Genomic DNA, 20689 nt, shown 5'->3' with positions numbered 1-20689 from the left:
CGCCGCCCGCTGCCCGCCGGGAGCGCCCGCCCCGCGGAAAGAACCGGGCGGGCGGGGCGCTGAGGCGCCGCTGCAGGGAGGTTCCGACGGGGGGAGCGAGCGGGGTCTCGCTCAGGGACAGCGGCTCGGTACCGGCGGGCGGCCGGGCTGTGGCGAGAGCTCGGAGCGCCCGCGGAGGGAGGCGGCGGAGGGAACGGGGCCAAGCTGGAAACTTCAGGTTTTCCCCTTATCGGATCGTTAAACTGTGCGTAGAGAATAGTAGAGATAATAATAAACATCGTATTTCAGTTATCCGGATTCACAGCAGGAGTTTGCTTTATGTACATATGTTCCTGTCCCGCAGCAGGCGAGACCGACTCCTTTGTTTCTAGTGAAGGGAAAAAATAATCAGCTCCTAAGCCTTTACAATCCGTTTTGCTACCGCAGTCAGTCTGGGCTGGTGCTGTCCTGCGGCCACAGAGCAGACACGCAGCGCATGGCGCTGACGTCTGACTACCCGGGACGACTGTCTGCCAAAGAGGGATGAGGCAGCACTGAAGGTCCGATGACACTGGTGTTCCAAGCCTCAGGCTAAAGGAAAACTGAAGACGGAAGATTTGATCGTGCCCTACCTCAGATTTTAGACGGCAGTCATAAAACACTATCTCAACATGGTTTGAGTCCCATTTCCTCCACCACCTCTGGTGTCAGAGCAGAGCAAGTTATGCCTAAGTGAGGAGTAAGTATGGTCAGTTATACGTTAACTATACTGTTTCATTTAACTACGAACACAATTTCTTATTTGTGTGGTTTATCTTATTTCTTCCCAACAAAATTGTAACTAATAACAGTGTTTCAGCTATTGCAAAGCAATTAAAAAAAAAAAAAAAACTGGTCCACTGGCAGTAAAGGAGAAACTAAGCTTTCAGTACCGTTTACAAACAAAGCTTGCACGTATGCTCACAAGAAACCCTCAGAGAGCTTCTCCAGGATTTGGAGAAATGTTTTCCCCTGGAAGCTTTAACGTAATCTACCAAGAAGAGGTGGAGGCTTGTTCTCAGAGACTAATCTGCCCTTGATTTTTAGGGGAGGGTGTCCTTTGCAAAGACCTTAGACAATGGAGGGATGTGTTACCAGAACAGTGTGTTTTGTAAGAAGTCTGAAATGATTATTCGCAAGTATAAAAATATAAAGAGTATCTTCTCAGTTGATGTTGCAAGGAAGACCAGAGACTACTGGTTTTGAAAAAGGGTTACACAAAGTTTTTTTTACTAGGCACTACTGTGACTCCAACACACAGTCTTTGCAAAATAAAGATGAGAGAAAAATGAGACGCCTTAAAAAAAAAGTATATATAAAGTTGTTTAAAAAAGGCAATATTCAAGGTGTCATAATTCCATCTTTATTTTTAATCACACTTCCATTATAATTACATAAAAGAACTAAAAATACATCTTTGTTACCTCTGAGAATTACTTTTGTCATGTTTTCTAATAATGTCCATAATATTATCTCCTGTTACAAGGCTATTCTGTAGTTGTTTGAGTCTCTGTTGTTCCCTTCTCTTTTGGTCATGAAGATACGGGGAATTAAGCAGCTGTGGGGGAAGAATGGTGCCTGTTGGTTTTACTCTCTTCACAACGTCCCAAAAAAGCTTCTTGCCATTGTTATTGATAAATGTAATCGCAGTTCCATTGTGACCCAACCTCCCTGCTCTTCCAACCTGAAAACGCAAAAACTCATATTGTTACCAATATTAAATGGAAATCCTTCATATATCCTTACAGTTTATTTTCTGTTATAAAAAGGCAACTAACCTAAGTGACAAGGCCAAATCTCTTTCTCTCATGCCCTAAGCACGAGGTTTCAATAAACTCCCTGAATTTGGGTTATACAGATCTGAAACTTAAGCTTAAATGCATCCAAAATTACTACTTGCTTATGGGATGAACCAGAAGTCCAACAACGATGCTGATATATGATACAGCCTATGGGCAAAGGCTTGCAGAGAATCTGATCCAAACCAAATGTTTTAAAGAATGACAGAATGGTTATTAAAGCAATGCCAAATAGATGTACCTTGTATCAAGCATGGTATGTATAAGCATGGCCACAAAAACGCCCTCTACTTACAGTGTTCTGGTAACTTAAAATTGTTTGCCACTGTTACCCAAAGTGCTCGAAAAGTTGTTAGAAATAAGATTGCTCAGGGTTATGAGTTGTCCTATGGAGTTTCAAGTGTCTCTAAGCAGAAAGGTCCCACCTGTCTGGCCAGCCTGTTCCAGAGCCTGATGACTCTCGCTGTGAAGAACAGGCCAGAATTACCCTTGCAGCAGTTTGTGACGATTGACTCTTGTCCTTTCACTGTGCTCCAGCCCAAACAAGCCCAGTTCCCTCTTCCTCTCTCCATCTCTTACTTGTGCCAAGCCTCTGACTTTGATTGGACTCTCTCTGGTTTGTTGGCTTCTCTTGTAGTTGCGGTCTCAAAACTGGAGACCAAGTAGAGAATTTCCTTAAGTGCCAGAAAGCGGGGAACACTTCTCTTGCTCTGCTAGCCAAACAGGGATTGGACTGCACATACATATACATATGCACGCACGCACAGCCCACACACCATCTTTCTTGAAACAAGAAATACATAGCAAAAAAACTGAGAATGAATTGAAGGAATGAAAAGAAAGTTCACAACTGTTTTCCTGATGGTATGCCATGCATATCTGCACGTGAGCTGCAGCAGAAAGGAAGTATTTCTTCACACAGATGGAAGAAAACATGGTAAATTTTGTTTTATATAGACATAAAATGATACAAGAAAGTACAAAACAGGAAGAATACTGCAAACATAACTGATATAAGAACACTCTTCTATATTTTAGTAACTTATATGGGAGGTACAAGAACAGCGTTCTAGATTTTAGTAGTTTACATAAGAGACTTGTGGAGATATTCAGCACCTTTCTTCCTTTCCTATAAAAACAATACTCTGAAGAGGAAAATAATCTCTGTTTACATTTCAATTTCCATCAGTGGATGTCATATTTCAGTACACTTTTCAAAGAATGCTTTAGCAATTTACTCATTTACCTGATGTACGTATTCATCCATACTTGAAGGCATATCAAAATTTACTACCAGTTTGACATTGACAAGGTCAAGCCCTCGTCCAAGGACTCCAGTACTTACTAGAACTTCATACTTGTCTTGCAGTAATCCCTGGCAAGGGGGGAATAAAGAACAATTAATTTTTTTCTCCTTATTTATATTTTGAATCTTTCTGAGCATAGTCTAGGGTTAGTTACACAGCGTAAGAACACACCCACTGGGCTTTTTCTGTTGCAGAACAGAGAATGCCCCCTCTGCAATGATTTAAATAGGACTATAATTCACAGAGAATGCCCCCTCTGCAATGATTTAAATAGGACTATAATTCACAGAGCTAATCAAAGAGAGAAAATCCACAATTTTAATTTAAAAAAATTATCAATTAACATTATATGCATATTTAAATTCCCATCTGAAAGCAAATAACCCAGGAAATAGTCTCCTGTATTGATCTGCATTTAAAATGGCATTATCATCTATGGTTTTGCTTGGTTCCATCTGTCTCTCCCCTAGCAATACTCTAGGTTTTACTACAGAAAAGCAGTAAATTATAACTTAACTCATTCAAATTAAGCCACCTTCAAAAAAAACCAGGCCATTTTAAATCTATCAAAATCCCAAATTTTAGGAGGCACAAACCTGTAATATGTCTGTTCTTTCCACCTGAGATTTTTCAGAATGCATTGCTGCGCACTGCAATCCTGTGATCTTATGAACAGCATCACTCAACAGATCTGCTCCCAACTTACAGTCCACAAAGACCAACACTGGAGGCTTGAAGAGTTTCTTATCCTGTAAAATTAAAAAGTTTATATAAGAATGCATTACAGGAGTTTGCTGCACATCGCTGGCAACTTGGATTCAACTTCTTCCACTCGTTATCTCTAACATAAACTACATTTTCAGATGAATAAATATTACTTAAGACTCTAGATAAGAAAGAATAAGATACCAGCCACAAAACTATACCAATGGGTATATCATAAACATAATGATTTGTAGACTCGGAACTCAAGTTTATATCAACACAGGCTTTTTTAGACGTCAGAAGCTTTCTTTTATGTTTCTTTCAACGTTACATAGTAATTCTGATTTCTTTATGTTCTGAGGTTCAATTAAAGATTCTTATTTACTTCTTGGATATCTTCAGCCAAGACTCCAAAATTCCCCTCCCAATTCCTAAGAAAAGGTACAGATTACTATTGTTCCTATAAAGAAAACTTGAGATACAACTAAATCAGCTTTCTCACTAGTTTCTTTAATGACTTTTAAAATGAAAAACCACTCCCAGGACAAAAAGCATCTCTGACAGTTTAAGAAAGTCCTGTTCCTCTACCACTCATGGATAACCAATACTAATCTTTGGGATTCCATACAAAAAAAATTATCAAAATGATCATTTTTAACTTGGATCCCAGTACTGCATCTAGTTTGCTGCTGCACAGAGGGAGATGTGAGTGACGGGGCGGGGGGCAACCCCTGAACTTGCCGTTGAAGTTCCTACATGGCAGAACTGCTGAACTAGTGAGTGCAGTTATACGCTCAACCTCACTCCATCTCTTCACTACATACTAATCAGAATTAAAGATGAGAACTTGACAGAGATGTGTAAAGACATGAATAATTTATAAGTTGTTCTTATGAGAAAAATATTACACTTACATTTAGTATTTCAAACAGCTTTTTCTTTTTAGATGGTTCTTCTACCCACAAGATAATTTGGCGAACGTTGGAACATGGCAGATTCTTCTCTCCAATTGTTATTCTTACAAAATTGTGCAGAAGCTGATTTGCTAAGTGTTCAATACCCACTGGAATCGTGGCTGAAACCAGTATAGTTTGATGATCATGAGAGATGCCTTCCAAAATATCCAACACTTGCTCCTGGAAACCCATTTTTAACATGGTATCTACCTGAGTAAAAAATATTAGATTTGTCACAGATTTTCCCAATAAACAGAATCCTGAACTTGAATTGACAGAAGAACCATAATGTGTATGACTGGCATATAATAATTCAAATGTATTTTCAGTCAGAAGAAAAGCTAAGTGAGAAAATTAAAAAATTAATAGTTCACACTGGTTTAGAAATATTAGCCTGTCAAGGTTATAGCAAACAGAAGATGCATTGCTCAAATTGTGTTAAAAAATTATTCTTCCCCTTAGGAAATATATTTTATCTTTATAATGAACACTCTGTACATTTAATCAGTTGGACTGGACACCCACATTGGCTCGTCAAGGATGTCTGTATAGGTAATACATCTCTGATAACTACAAACTTACTTCATCCACCACTACAATTTTTATGCCGTGCAGTTGAACAGAACTCTGCTTTAAAATCTCCATCAGTCTTCCAGGTGTTGCTATTATAACCTAGCAAAAGACAAAAACAAAAAGAAATCATTAGAAATTCATGAAAGTACTGATGATTGTCCAGGGAAAAGAGCAGTCACAGCACATGGGTGAGAAGGGCACTAATTAGTGGAATCACTTACATTTAAATAAGTCTTAAAACTTTTATAGATAATTTAATAGATTATGAAGCCTCAAAAAGAAATGGACCTTTTAGAACTCCCATGAAGTGTCTAAATTCAAGCAAGGTAAGCTGCATTAAAAATGAAACATTTTTGCTGTACATTACACCTTGCCTAATGAAATGGCATTTTACAGACTCTGAAAGCAGCAATATCATGCATGAAACTTTTTCAAAACAAATAATGTTTATATGTTTAAACAGAAGCCAAAATGTTAATAACATTTACTGCAAAATTTTCAAGAGCTGACAATTATTTTATTAGCCTAAACTTAGGAAGAACACATCTTTGTGTGTTCCTACATATCAACAGTTACATTTTTCTTTTATGTGAATGTCATTAAAACATAAGTCTGCCCAGGATCCTTCGACGCTGTAGCCCTTACCTTAACACTTTGCTTGAGACGGTGAAGCTGTGGTGGCAGTGGCAAACCGCCCACCAGGAGAGCTGTTCTCATGTTTGGTAAACCAGCCATCAGTTCTTTCGCTTGTCTCTCTATCTGAATCGCTAACTCCCTTGTTGGTGCCAAAATAAGAGCAGATGGAGTTTCTGTCTAGAAAGAGGGGGGTGGGGAAATATTGTTGAACATGGAATTGCTTCATTATTTAGATAAAAAGCTTTCGAGAGTGAATCTTCCAATTCTAAAATATAAAGCATTTAGCAAGCTACTGTGAATACAATTAGACAGCTAAAAACCCTTTCTTTTTGAAGACAAAAGGTAGAAAGGGGTTATATACCTTTCACAATGCAGGCAAGGAAGTGTATCCCTCAATTACTCAACTTCTGAAAACAAAAAAATTAATGCACGAGGAATGACCCTGTTAGGATAGCTTCCTGACAATCAAAAAAGGCCCAGAAAGCCAACAGTCATTTGTAAAGATTGTTTTTCTCGGTTTTAGTTATCGCACTGAATCTGTAACAGCAATTCAGAATAAATTCCACACCAACTCAAAACACAGGATGCTACTTGAATCTAGAGATCATAAAAAGTAGGTTTTAGAAGTTTTGATATTACAGGAACAGACTATTTCCCTCTACCATCTTGCATACCGCTCAGTAAAAACACTAAGTATTAGCCAGAGAAGATAACCAGTAAAAGGAACTTTACACAGCAAAAACACACATCTCTGAAATTTAAAAACAAAATCAATAACCCCTCTGACCTACTAATAGCCAGTCACGTAGAGATGGATCACATGAATCACAGTCTCAATATTTTTTTGTTCCTTATATAAGGATCTTGAACCAAATTATCACCTCTCTGATACTTCTACAACACAGAGAACACAAAATTGCAGCTACTAATTCCTCTCAGTAGTTTCAGAACTCCAGTTAACACATCCTAACAAAGTAAAAAGAACATAAGGTAAAATGGGGAGTGGGAGGAAAGGCAGAATAATAGTCCACACGCTGCCACACACATTATTTCAGTAATACTGATCACCTCTTCAGCCAATAAACAAAGCTCCTGTACTGATGCTATACTCACAAATTCACATAACTGTTCTCTGGATGGTGTGTGTTTCTGGTCTTCAGCTGGAATATTTGTTAAGTGACCAAGAGCAGGAGGTTGTTCCCTTCACACAGCGTTAAAAGCTATATAATTGAATATTTGTGAGGAGAAGAGCTTTATGGGTCATTTTCAACAGGATAACTTACCATCACCAAAAAAGGTATCTACAGAGATGTGGGGAAGCCAGGAACCATCTAATATATCATAACCAGATTACAGGTATGCTCTTAACACCTCATCTCTCTTTTATACTAAAGATGAAAATTATTTTCAAAAACAAAATAAAATTCTTTCTTGACCAATGCACTAACTTGTGAAGTACCTTGAAGATGAACGACAAGATGATATAGAGAAACTACATATTATTTATCGAGGCTCCAGTTCTGTGCATGTTATAAGCACATAACTGTCTTGCAGACTTTAAAGATAATCAGAGGAGGTACTGGGGTGTAATACTCCTATTCTTAAATGCTCCTATATAACACTTCCGTTCTTAAAACTAATGCTATAGTACTTTAAAGATTAAGAGAGTCACTTAAATAATCTTAAATTATTCATTTGAAAAAAATTACATACACACATGCGTATAGATAAAAGCATTTAAACAGTCCAAAACATCAACCAGAATGAAGTCCAGAATTTTCAAATATATTCCTATGCACTGCTCTTTGAATAAAACACTTAAGCAAAAAGCAATGCTGAAACACACACAAGGCAGCAAATACTATTTGCCATTACTTCTCATTATACATACATTAATGTCCTTACAAAGCAAAAGTTTCCTCATTTGCTTTTTCCCCCACACTACCCATGGGAAGACTGTATAACCAGAGGATTTCATAAAGTACATAACCCCAAATTCCTGTTCAGGTGAACATAACCCAATAGAAATTACTCTGTGAAATAATGCAAATGCAAACAAAACCCTCTTTCAGGCAGCTGAAGTATCAAGATACAGCAAGAGCTACTTGCAGAGGGCTTGGAATTACTTTTACTCTATATTTTAAGTCATTTAGGGTGTTTACCTCAATTTAGTTCCCTTCCCTAACAAGGAAAAACTAATATGAGTAATAGAGTTGCCTTTGTTCCTGACCAAAGTCAAAAAACATTCATTAAAAATAGCCAGCACACCCTCCCCTGCAAGAACCAATGCTCCATCAATTAGATGTAAAATAAAACATTGAATGTTGATAAAACACACTGCAATTACATTCTCAGTCACATGGGGAATCCAAGCGACAAAGTAGAGAACCACTTTCTCTAAACACACAAAGTTTCATTACCTCTTTCAAAACCTTCATAATAATAGGGAGCAGGAAGGCTGCTGTTTTTCCAGAGCCTGTGTCTGCGCTAGCCACGATATCCCTCCCTAACAGTCCAACAGGGATCATTTGCATTTGGATAGGAGTTGGGACTTCATAGCCACAATTCTTTAAATTATGGTTTAAAGTTTCAGGAAAACCACAGTGTTCAAACTCTACAATGGGTCTTGGAACTTGCTGGCCCTGGACAGCAATACCTAGTTGCAGTTTAAGGTTCTCAATCTGCTCATCTTGCAGACCTAAAATAAAGGAATGATCTTTATAGAAATAGGGTGTATTAAGCAGGTGAGATTCTGCTTGCGTGAGGTGATTGGATTTTAGCTTGTTTTCCTTTTCTTGAGATCGTAGAAGGTGTTTGGCTTTACATTCCAAGCTGCAAACATCTTCATCTGTTTTATCACAGATATACTCTCCATAGCGGCCACACACAACACATACAGGTTCTCCAGGTTCTGGCCAACGCTGAGATTTGCTGAAGGATTTTACAGGTTCTTCCAAAGAGCTATCTTCATCAGTATTTTGGTCATCCTTTCCCAAAACTGTATTAGCAAAACCAAGATCTCCAGCTACAGGTTCTGTGAGTTCTTGAACAGCTTCATTCAAATTGCATCTTGAAGGAGCAGTTTCTGTTCTAACTGACTTAAAGTCTTGGAACTCAGTGGTCTCCTCTAGCAAAGATCCACAAGAAGATAATTTACTTTTCTTAGCTGTACAATTTTTGTCATCATCAGCAGACCTCTTGACTTTAACCGATCTTGGTAAAAACATGCTTCAGTACACTAGAGAGAAAAGAAGTTACAGTTGAGAAAGGCGCATTTTACTGTTACCACAAAAAAAAATAAAGTCTAGGAAATATATTTGCAAGTCCACAAAGCAACTTATGAAAACCCTGAAAGGGTTTTCAACCCTGAAAAGATCTACAAACTGTCTTGTTTAAAAATTATCTTGGTTTTAACAGTGTTGGTGCAATGTAAAGCAGTATTTTAAAATAACAGTGGAAGCATGGAACAATACAGAGAGATCCACCTACAGCTAGTTTTCTGCATTAGACATTTGGAGTTGAATAAAAACTTTCTTTTTCATTATCTGTCAGGAAATTTATCCATTTTGAGAGTAAGTCATATCTAAATCCTTGGAGAGTTTAATTGTTTCTAAGATCACATACAGAAGCAAAGGGTGTTCTTCTAAGCTATGAAAAAAAAACCCAAACAAACAAAATAATCAATTTTGAAGATGATGTGAAACTCGGTCCAGAACCCACCCAAAACCACTCCTGTTGTCCCGTTCGAAGTTCACCCCAATTTTAAAACGCTGTAAGCTCTGACTGCCACTTGGAGTCCCGCTGCTTGTTCAGGGTGTCAATCCAAGAGCAAACCTCTGTATGGTCAATTTGCAAGTCTCTGCTATAATACAAGGAAGCTAAAGCGTCCATAAACAATCGTAACTTTTATATTCTGAAACTTCCAGCATCTGAAAATCACAGAATAGTCTGAGTTGGAAGGGACCTTAAAGCTCATCCAGTTCCATCCCACTGGACCAGGCTGCCCAAGGTCCATCCAACCTGGCCTTGAACACCGCCAGCGATGGGGCAGCCACAGCTTCCCTGGGCAACCTGTGCCAGTGCCTCACCGCTCTCATGGCAAAAAAATTCCTCGTTATATCTAGTCTAAATTTACCCCCTCTCCAGTTTATACCCATTGCCCCTCGTCCTATCACTACAGGTCCTTGAGAAGAGCCCCTCCCCAGCTTTCCTGTAGCCTCTTCAGGCACTGAGAGGTCGCTGTGTCAGAGGTTCTCGCCCATCGCTTGCAATCAAGCGCACTCAACACGGAGACTCACTCCGATTAGCCGAGCCGGCCGCGTCCTCTGCCCACGGCTCGCCGCGGCGCTGGGTCCGAGTGAGGAGCCCCGGGGGGCGCTGCCCTCGCCGCCGCCGCAGACCCCACGCTCCCCGCCCGGCCCCGACCACAAAATGGCGGCGGGGGCGGGGCGAGGGGCCACCCCGGGACCCGCCCACGGGAGGCGCGCGCTGGAGGCGTGAGGGAGGGATGCCAGAGACACGCCCCGCGCACAGCTCGGCCCGAGCTCTCCTTCACCGGTAAAATACTGAAAAAGATGAAGTCTTCGAGGCAAAGGCAATAGTATTTTTATTTTACAGTTCAGCACTGAAGCGGATGCCCTTCTAAATACAGCATCCCCTCTTGCAAAAGCAGTGGGCAGATGTACTGGTTTTAGACAAAGAACCGCGTAAATCCCCAAAGAACAGTTATTTTTTTAGGTTATCCAACCATGTCTGCAGACTCCCTTCAGGTTCTCTCCTGATCCAAGACACGTACATCTCAAAAGTCAATTAAACACATCAATAAATTCTCACAGCCCTAAGACAGGTTCTCTCTTGACCTAAAATAGCTACATCTTACAAGACAATTAAGCATATCAAGAAATTCTTGCGACTCTAAGAGAGTGTCTATTCTTTCAGGTTATTCATCCATGTCTGGCTATTGTCTGCAAATTATCTCTTGATACAAGACAGCTTTACATTACAAGGTAATCTAACACACAAACCAGCTGCAGCAGAACTCATCAACAAACTCTTACACACGTAAAACAGCTGGAAAGGCAAGAGGAGAAAGCAGTGCATTCAGTTCACAGCATCACCAGGTTGGAAAAGACCTTTAGGATCATCGAGTCCAACCATTCCTATCAACCACTAAACCATTTCCATGAGCACCTCGTCTACCCATCTTTTAAATACCTCCAGGGATGGTGACACAACCACCTCCCTGGGCAGCCTCTGCCAGCGCCCAATGACCCTTTCTGTGAAGAATTTTTTCCTGATGTCCAGCCTGAACCTCCCCTGGTGGAGCTTTAGGCCATTCCCCCTTGTCCTGTCCTCTGTCACTTGGGAGCAGAGCCCAGCTCCCTCCTCTCCACAACCTCCTTTCAGGTAGTTGTAGAGAGCAATAAGGTCTCCCCTCAGCCTCCTCTTCTCCAGATTAATCAACCACAGCTCTCTCAGCCGCTCCTCATAAGACTTGTTCTCCAGCCCCTCACCAGCTTCCTTGCTCGTCTCTGGACACACTCCAGAGCCTCAACATCCTTGTGGTGAGGGGCCCAGAACTCAATACAGTATTCGAGGTGCGGTCTTACCAGTGCTGAGTACAGAGGCAGAATAATCTCCCTGGACCTGCTGGTCATGCCATTTCTGATACAAGCCAAGATGCCATTGGCCTTCTTGGCCACCTGGGCACACTGCTGGCTCATGTTCAGCTGCTGTTAATGAACACCCCCAGGTCCTTCTTCTCCAGGCAGCTTTCTAGCCACTCTTCCTCCAGTCTGTAGCACTGCATAGGGTTGTTGTGCCCCAAGTGCAGGACCCGGCATTTGCCCTTGTTAAACCTCATGCCATTGGCCTCGGCCCAGTGGTCCAGCCTGTTCAGATCCCTTTGAAGAGCCTCCCTGCCCTCAAGCAGATCAACACTTCCAACCAGCTTAGTGTCATCTGCAAACTTACTTAGGGTGCATTCGATCCCCTCATCTAGGTCATTGACAAAGACATTAAACAGGACACCACTTGGGACCGGCCTCCAGCTGGAGTCAACTCCATTTACCACCACTCTCTGGGCCCGGCCATCCAACCAGTTTTCCACCCAGGAGAGTGTGCGCCTGTCCAGGCCAGAGGTAGACAGTTTCCTAAGCAGAATGCTTAGTTCATACAGCACACAGAGCTACTGCTAACACTTCCAATAATAAATAAACCCACCTGCTTCACACCACATCACAGTGCATGAGAACACCAGCCCATTGCATTTCCCTGCAGAGCAGAAAGACTTTCAACCATAACTCTGCAAGAGCCTGGGTGTGAGCACAGCATCAGCACCACAGCCCAGGCAGAACTGCTCATGGCAATGAGCCCTAGCGCTGGGATGTATGCCCACTGAGACGGCTGATGGGTTTGGCTGCTTGGCCATTGTGAACCGGGTGCTCACTGCTACACTCTTTCTTTCCAAGGACTTGCATCACCAGAAGGAGGCAAGTAGACCTGTCCCAGATACACCCTTGCAACACCAGGACCCTGAGGTGGTGTCACGGTCTCTGTGCCATTTGCAGGAGGTCCTGGGCTTGAGCACAAGCAGGAAGACCAGGGTACTCCCAGAGTAAAAGTATACCCTAGTCATAAATACCTTAGATCATGAATGATTAGGTGCATGGGAAAGATACCTTGCTGGGAGCTATCCAGGCTGATGTACTCTCAGGCTCTCCAGATACTCCAAATGAGATTGTACTTTACCTCCCTCCTCCTCCAACACTGATCTCATTAGTCTGAAATTATCCACATTGATGGTGAGTTCCGTTTTCTTTCTGGCTCACTGCTTTTCTTGGTGACCACACCACCACCATTTCCTGATCAAAGAGAGACTCCATAAATACTAGCAGCCCCTTTGGAAACAGGTTAATGGCAGTGCAGAGGAGCAGTCAGAGGAGCCAGTGAGAATGGGGTTAAAACAGACACAAAGCTGGGGGCTTTGGAGACCTGGCTGTAGCATTCTGTAACATTCAAGTCCAGTCACACTTGAAAACTGGTCTGTCTTAAAGTATGCTGGGTTTCTCGGTAGCAGACCATCACAGCAGCAAGACAAAGTTAGTGCCTTTGATTGGCGGGGGATTTTTAATTAACAGGTACAATTGGAAGTGACTATTGAGCTGCTGGAAAGATTAAGTGGGCATTTCTAGACCTGAAAAACTGTCAGGCAGCTTTCACCCACACTACATGCATTCTTCACTCTCTGAGAAAATCCCCACACCTTTCCCTGACTCAGCCTCTGTCATTCCTCTTTGCACTGCCTTTCTTTTCTTCATTTTCCCTCCAAGAGAATTTCTAACATAGCCTAATTTCCTTTTTTTACTCCCATTTTTACAGGCTATTTCCTAGAACTCAGACCATCAGTTGCTAAATAAAGACCAATATTTCAACAACATGCAATATGATAAGAGATGCATCATACTCTATAAAGTCCAAAATGCAAACATCCTATATGGATCAGCTTTTTCTACTTTTTGCTAACAGTAGGTAATTGTGACAGAAATATTCACCTAATGGAAACAACTGTATCTAAAGAAAATGGAAATACCTTTTTACAGTACACTTTTGTTTTGCTGAAAGCTACTGTTCTGCCCTCACCTGCCAGGAGAGTTTGCACACTTGAATTACATGGACACATTCAAGCTCTTAAGATTAAATAATACTGTCCATACTGTAATGAAGCTACTTAGCATTTTTGTTCATAGTATGTATTCCTGCTATTCTGAACTGCAAAATGCAGAATTGCAGCATACGCACCTCTGTACATCTATAGTGTAGTCAGTGGGTGTATTCCATGATTCACTTAGGGATGCATGACTTTTGATTTTTGCTCTACCCTCCATTTGTTTCATGACAACACTATTTTGTTAGTAATTAATGCTTTATAATTAGGTACTGATTGCTTTCTTTGCAATAATTTTGAAGATATGGGTATTATGTTGTATTTTCTAAGATTGTTGTTACATATAAATACAAATTATTATAAATATAACACAAATCGATATTCTCTTCAAACAGAAAACCTGCCTCTGCTGTCCTTTATAATACTAATAGCTTTCTTCAGCATAAAATAGTCTTTCAGAAGATGAACTCAAAATTCCTCACAGCAGTAAAGATAAAAGGAAGTCACACAGATTGTTCAGGCTGGTTAAAGACTAAATGAAACCAAGTATTGAGCAGTCTATAGGATTTTTTTATGAATAAAATGGATTAGAACACCAGAAAGAAAGATTAGGGACTCACTAATAAAAGGTCCTGCAGTGGAGGAAGTTACCAGTGAATTCTGCAAAATGTGGTGCTGTTTTGCAGATCGATATGGCAACCTGAAGGCCAAGAAAGCAAGAAAGTTTGCTTGTCAGATAGGTAACACAAGGGGTAACAGAAGAGCTTTCTACAAAAGCCTTAGACAATTCGGTTATGATGACAGGTGAAATTCAGACCAACACAAACCTAGGTACGCAGACCGATATGTTGTCGTTGAGTACAGAGTGACAGGCTCTGAATTGGCCATTACTATTCAGAAGCAAGATCTGTGGATTAAGAGGAATAACCTTGTTAAATTATCAGTTCAGTGTGTAATAGCTGTGAGGAAAAAAAAGTTACATGGTAGGAGATACTAAGAAAAGCATAGAGAACATTACTGTATAAACTGACAGTTCCCTTATATGAATGCTCCTTGCAATTGGCGTTTCCCAATCACTCACTCCCCTTGTCTGAGAAAGGCTACAGTAGAGCTGGAAATTAAGTTTTAGAAAAGGACTCTGGATATTCAGAGACATGAAAGGGCTTCCATGCAAGACAGCTACATAATCTCAACAGTCTGAAAAGAGGTGACTGAGGAACAGACACAGTAGATGTACTGTACCTTGAGTGGCCATAAGGGCTGGTCAGCTATTTATAGTTCATTCTTCCAACAAAAAATTTAATATGAAATTGTAATATGCCTTATAGTAAGTGCTCACAACAGAAAAGAAGTGAAAGCTTCTGCAGACCATAGTATGTTATTCTTTATTTACATGGAGAAGTCCATCAGCATAGACGTACCAAAAACTCTTGTGAAACCGACACTGTGCTTTGTGAGCTCACTAAATAAATACTTTTTTTCCTGGAATAGAGCATAAACATTCTAGTCCAGTCAAATTCCTAAGCTATTTTAGCATACTGAAATATGTAATAGAGACACCCTTGATGAATTTAACTCCCATCCTCTCAGCTCTTGATACTGCTAATCAGATCTGAGGGAAATGGCATTTTAGTAAGATCTTTTGAACTTCAAGTTTTGTACCTTTAGAGTTCACCAAGTTGTACAAAATGTTTGCAGACAAGATGCTCTCAGATATCCTACATGGGTTTCGTCTTGGTACTCTTCCTTCTGAAAACTAGTTAGTTCAAGCATTGGTTGAATTAAGTTCGGTTTAAGACCTATTACAAAACCATGAACAACTGAATGAACGGTCATTTTTGCATATTCTGGACAATTTATTTGGGAATGTCATCATGGAAAATCCTAAGTTTTCCAGGTGGTGTTAAAAAAAAATAGCATCTGTATTTTGTATAGTCACATCGTTATTTAATTTAATTGGTAAAACACTGAGAATTTACAATTTTCTCACCTTCTCTACAAGGCATGAGTGCCACTACAACAGCTGCCTAGGAAAGTATCATATATTGTTATCAGAAACCCGTGTTCATAGATATACAGCAAGAGATTATTTCAACGTTTTGCACATTTCTGTTATAATAACAAAGACAGTACTTATCAATTAAAAGTCAAAATAAATAATAAAAACAATAATTCAAGCACAAATTATTAATACTAAGATACTTCACTTTATGGCCTATTTTAAATTATATCAAGAAGATTTTTCCATATTCACTCATGGTTTCTATACCAAATATACAGAAAGCAAGCCCAGCACCTTGGATTTCTGCCCTCAATTTAAGAACAGGCACTTTGCCCTGTAACATCTCAGCCATTCTTTAGGAGCATGAAGCAACCCTTCCAATCACTTGCAAATAATAAATAATTCAGTAAAACAAGATTGGATTAAAGCAGGAGACTGAAATCCCTCTACTCCCAGGCACAATAAATTCATAAGAAACAAGCATTCGCCATACTGATTCAGAGACAGCATCACAAGCATTTCAAAGTGTTGCTTGACTGTAGCATATGGCTCAGCTCTCCACAGCGATACCTGCCAGAGTAACCCCTGTTAATTAAAACCTGTACTGGAACACAACTTGTGGTCAACTCTCCATGAATCTGGCAAGCAGGATGTTCTCAAGTTCCACACAGCAATCCAATTAACTGATAAATACATCCCAAAGGGTAAGTGTCCAAAACATTTTAATACAGTGCATTTTAAGTTTCCTTTGTAGCCACAATATCCTCATGTGATGTTTGAGTTTTCCACTTACAGTGAGCTCCCAGCATAATCAAAACTACTGAGAACGGCCTCAAATAAACTAGATCCCAAACAGTGCCTAATGCATCGCTCCCTCAAGTGCCAAGTGTCCATACTGACAAATCTGAAAATGAAAATATGCCTCAAAAGAATGTGTCTTATCAAGAGCAACATTTTTTTTCTCTGCAGATTGTTTATTATTTTAAATATCTCAGTATGTATCACTATTCTAAGGAAATAAGGAATCCCAGTGTCTTAATGCTTTTTAATATCATAATAGATGAAAAACATGAAGTTTATGAAGATGTCACTTAAACAATTAAAATTATTCCCCGCATTTTTTTTTTTTAATAAAGTGTGCCACAATACGTATTTTGGAGTAAACAAAACATCCACTGCTTGGGTGAAAGGGAGGAGGAATGTCCTTCCATTCAGAAGACATGGAAGTTAAAATGTTTATTTGGGCATTGGCGCCTGTGTCTGCCCCACGTGATACTATGAAACTATATGTTTTCCTGTTTTCTTTAATCATCATAGTATCATAGTATAGTTTGGGTTGGAAGGTACCTTAAAGATCACCTAGTTCCAACCCCCCTGCCATGGGCAGGGACATCCTACTAGATCAGGCTGCCCATGGCCCCATCCAGCCTGGCCTTGAACACCTCCAGGGGGTTTTGAACGTTTTGGGATTTTGAAGCCACTGAGCAGATTTGTAGGTAGGTAGTTAATAGCAGCGCTAATCCAAAGCATATTTAACAAACAGTTCTTTGATTAAAGGAATCAATGAATCAATGACTCCACTGGTTTCTGAATTAGAGCTTTAAAGGAATCATGCAGGAAAAATACAAATAATCTAAAAACAAATACTGGTGGCTAACCATTACCTTATCAATTCTGCTAATACTAATACAAAACATTCTTATTTAGTACAGATATTGCATGTGCTACACTTACTCTGAGGCCTAGTTTTTCTAATTTTGCTTAATCCAAACAGGCAACTGTTTTAATTTTTGAAAGTAAATAATTAGTGAAAGAATTCTGAGACTAAGATTTGCAGGCTTCCTGAGCACTCTCTTTGCTTGAAGAGTGATGTTCTAAGGGAACTTTGGTCAATATTAGACTCTGCAGAAACCTGTGCTAAAACTGAATTTATTTAAAAAAAAAAAAAATCTAATTCTGAGTTCTTAAAGCTGTGACTGAGGTGTTCGGTTTTTTTGGGAAAAAAGTAACAGTCCAGACCTGAAACACTGGCATGAAATGCCATCAGTCCATAAGGAAATAACTGTACAAGACAAATCAGACAAAAATTATGAGCAGAATTAGTGTATGTGACTATATGCTCAAATACTGTGTATAATACTTACTTTGAGAACCAACAGACTATCTGATTCAGTATCACAAGAGCCTTAGCACAGCTGTAAAAACAGCGCTAATAAAATTGCCAGCTTTTTTATTCACAAGCTACAGAGTAGCTTTTTTCTAATTAAAATGAATAATTTTAGGATATAGGGTATTGAAACCAACTCACAAATCTCTGTTAGGCTCTAAGACTTGAGGATTTGATCAAAAGATTGCAAGGACAACTGGAAATTTCCAGGGACTTCAGTAAGCAGTAAAGTAGAAGCCAGATTCTTCAAGAATTCAGTGGAAATAAATATTGAAATATAACTTAGTGGAAAATTAAGAATTAAAAGTTCTCTCATTTCATGTTAATCTATTTTGGTTTCTGAGACAATATAAAACATTACATTTGAGAACTTCTAACTGGTTTGCCATAAGATTTGTGTTCCAATTAATAAGGATATTTGGAGGCATGCGAGATTGGCAACTATTCTAAAAACAAGATAACACACCCTCAGTGTGTACTTACTGAAATTAAACCCCCTCTTCCCCCCTTCTCTGGGGTCCCAGACAAAAGGATAGGAGAGAAGGAAAGCAAATCCACAAGAGACTACAGAAAAAATTAAGTGCCAGCTTACCAGATGACCTGTGCTCAATGTGTGTTACCACCTGCCCCCTCAATAAACCCTCCTTCCAATCAAATCACTTCTTAAGAGATTAAGACCTTTCTAAATAATTAGAAATTATAATAAATGTAACAGTTTATGCTCTGGTACACTGCATTTGTATTACAAGGAGACAGGTGGAATAAGCACAGTTATAATCCATTAGCGTGGCATACTGAAGGAAAAATTTATATCAGAAGCCTTTTGATTAAATGGACAACAAATTTCTCTTTCTGTCTCCAAAGCTCCTATCAGCACTGCTAGTTTTGAAAGCAGAAACCGCTCCACAAAGAATGGTCTGGGAAACATGAGAGCCGCTAAAAACTAGACATTTTACCAGTTCTCTAGTTAAAATCTGTGCCAATACTAGTCATTTGGTTTAAGCATCGTACTTCCTTACGTTACATTTGGTCCCTATTCTGACTCTGCATGAAGTTTTGAATTGGTGAATCCCTCACATTAAAGGACAAGGAAAGGCTATAACTGCATTACAAAAAAACAACTCACTGCTGCCGGAGTAAGAGCCAAATTCAGGATGTGCTCCCTACAGAGTGACTGCCAGCTGAGACTGTTGCCTTTGGAAGTCATTGGCAGCTGTTACAAAACAGAGGATCCTTCCAGCTCCTGTTCTGTCTCCTAGCAGTAGGCGTGGTGGCTATGCAGCTCCAGGACTCAGGTCTCAAAAGGTTCCTTTATGTCAGCCTTCGCCACTGCTCTAAGTGACTGTTACTGTTGGGCTCTAGCCTACCTATTTTAAAATTTCTCAAATGTCACCCTGTGTACAGTGTTCAAAGCGGAATTAGTTGAATTAAAAAAAATACACCTTGTGGATATTTTTTTCCACTGATCCATACTGCAGGGCTCCAATATTAATTTTGCAGGTTTAGTGTACTTGGCATTAATTTCGCTAGCACAGATTTTTGTCACATGCTAAAAAAGACATTGTACATGACTGCTAAGCAAAACAGCGGGTAAAAGAAGTGACTTCTTTACCAAAAAGTTACACCTTCAGCTAAAATTTCTTCCAAAAGGATTGTAATGCAATACAATATTTGGTGATCAAGTGGGTCATTTGTCCATGACTTTAACAGTAGAGTACACCAGATGGCTTTCATTTCAAAAAGAAAAGTATTTTTCACTTTCTCTGATCTCCAAAACACACCCATCAGTTTCGCTGTTCCTTCCCTATTTACTTCTCATGCATTGAAAAGAATGAGTGAAAAGACTGTTAACACTTGCTATGGTTAATGCTCATTTTTTTTAAAACTTCTTTTTCATCAACTGCAAAACCCATAAACCTGGAAAGCTGGAAAAGCAGGGCTCAAGTCTCCTGCCAGTTCCTCCCTACTAATACATAGCCATTTGTACAGCCCAAAGTTTTTTTCATCATCTAGGAGGTCATGGTTTTCATTAGCTCTAGAATATAACATAGTGGTAAAGTAGCAATCTGATTCTGGTCTTAGCATGGACTATATTTAGTCATAATACACAACGTAGTGTTTATGCTGGCTGTGCTACTGTCAACAGCACCCACCTCGGGGTAAAACCTATCAGCAGAAAGCTACCACACTGAAAATTGAAATAGAAGAACAATTATGTACTGGTCGAATGGTTTGCACCACATGGCACTGCTAGCCCCAGAAATGATTCGGTGTGTCTTTATGATATCAAGTACTGTTCAACCCTTTAACTGTTTAGAAAATGATTTTCTAAATATTTATATGTGAAAATGAACTAAAGGAGCCTCCTAAGTGGTAGAATGAGGCGATTGAAGATAATGGACTCCCGAGTACAAATTGAAGACCCTTTACTAATCGGAAGGCTAACGTTATATATGTTTTCTTGACTGTCCACCGCTCAAGCTTACAATCTTATTGGTTAATTACTACTGTTCACGTGCCTGTTCTGAACACTTAATTGGTTAACTGATTCTGCGCATATTTACATGCTCTTCTGCGTTGTCATCATAAATTGTATTTTCTTAAGCTTTGTTTTCTTTCTCCTACTCCAAGCGTGCTACCAATTCTTCTCATTCCTCCCTCCAACTCTCTTCTATCTTGCCATTCAAGGTCCTTTAAAAACCTCGTGGCCTCCAGCTTTTAAGGATGTTTCCACAGTAGAACTTTTTCCTAAAAATGTATTTCAATACAGCTTAACGTGCCACGATCAAGCCATTACCCAAACATCCCTAGAAGTATTTAAAAGACGAGTAGATGAGGTACTTAAGGATATGCTTTAGTG

At 39.7% G+C, this 20689-nt stretch overlaps 1 protein-coding gene across 1 annotated transcript; it reads right to left on the bottom strand.

Annotated features, from left to right (window-relative positions):
- Window positions 1–1353: 1353 nt before the first annotated feature.
- Window positions 1354–10443, bottom strand: DDX59 (DEAD-box helicase 59). Its single transcript, XM_054073542.1, has 8 exons — window positions 10293–10443; window positions 8415–9232; window positions 6004–6171; window positions 5368–5457; window positions 4744–4995; window positions 3721–3873; window positions 3064–3192; window positions 1354–1702 (listed from the first exon to the last, which is right to left on the bottom strand). The coding sequence occupies exons 2-8, from the start codon at window positions 9219–9221 to the stop codon at window positions 1439–1441; spliced, it is 1863 nt and encodes a 620-aa protein (XP_053929517.1). The 5' UTR covers window positions 9222–9232; window positions 10293–10443; the 3' UTR covers window positions 1354–1438.
- Between the last annotated feature and the right edge of the window lie 10246 nt (window positions 10444–20689).

This window comes from Cuculus canorus, chromosome 8 (assembly GCF_017976375.1).
Source record: "Cuculus canorus isolate bCucCan1 chromosome 8, bCucCan1.pri, whole genome shotgun sequence".
Taxonomy (NCBI): domain Eukaryota; kingdom Metazoa; phylum Chordata; class Aves; order Cuculiformes; family Cuculidae; genus Cuculus; species Cuculus canorus.
The sequence above is the reverse complement of the archived record's forward strand: the minus strand, read 5'-3'. Positions and strand labels throughout refer to the sequence as shown.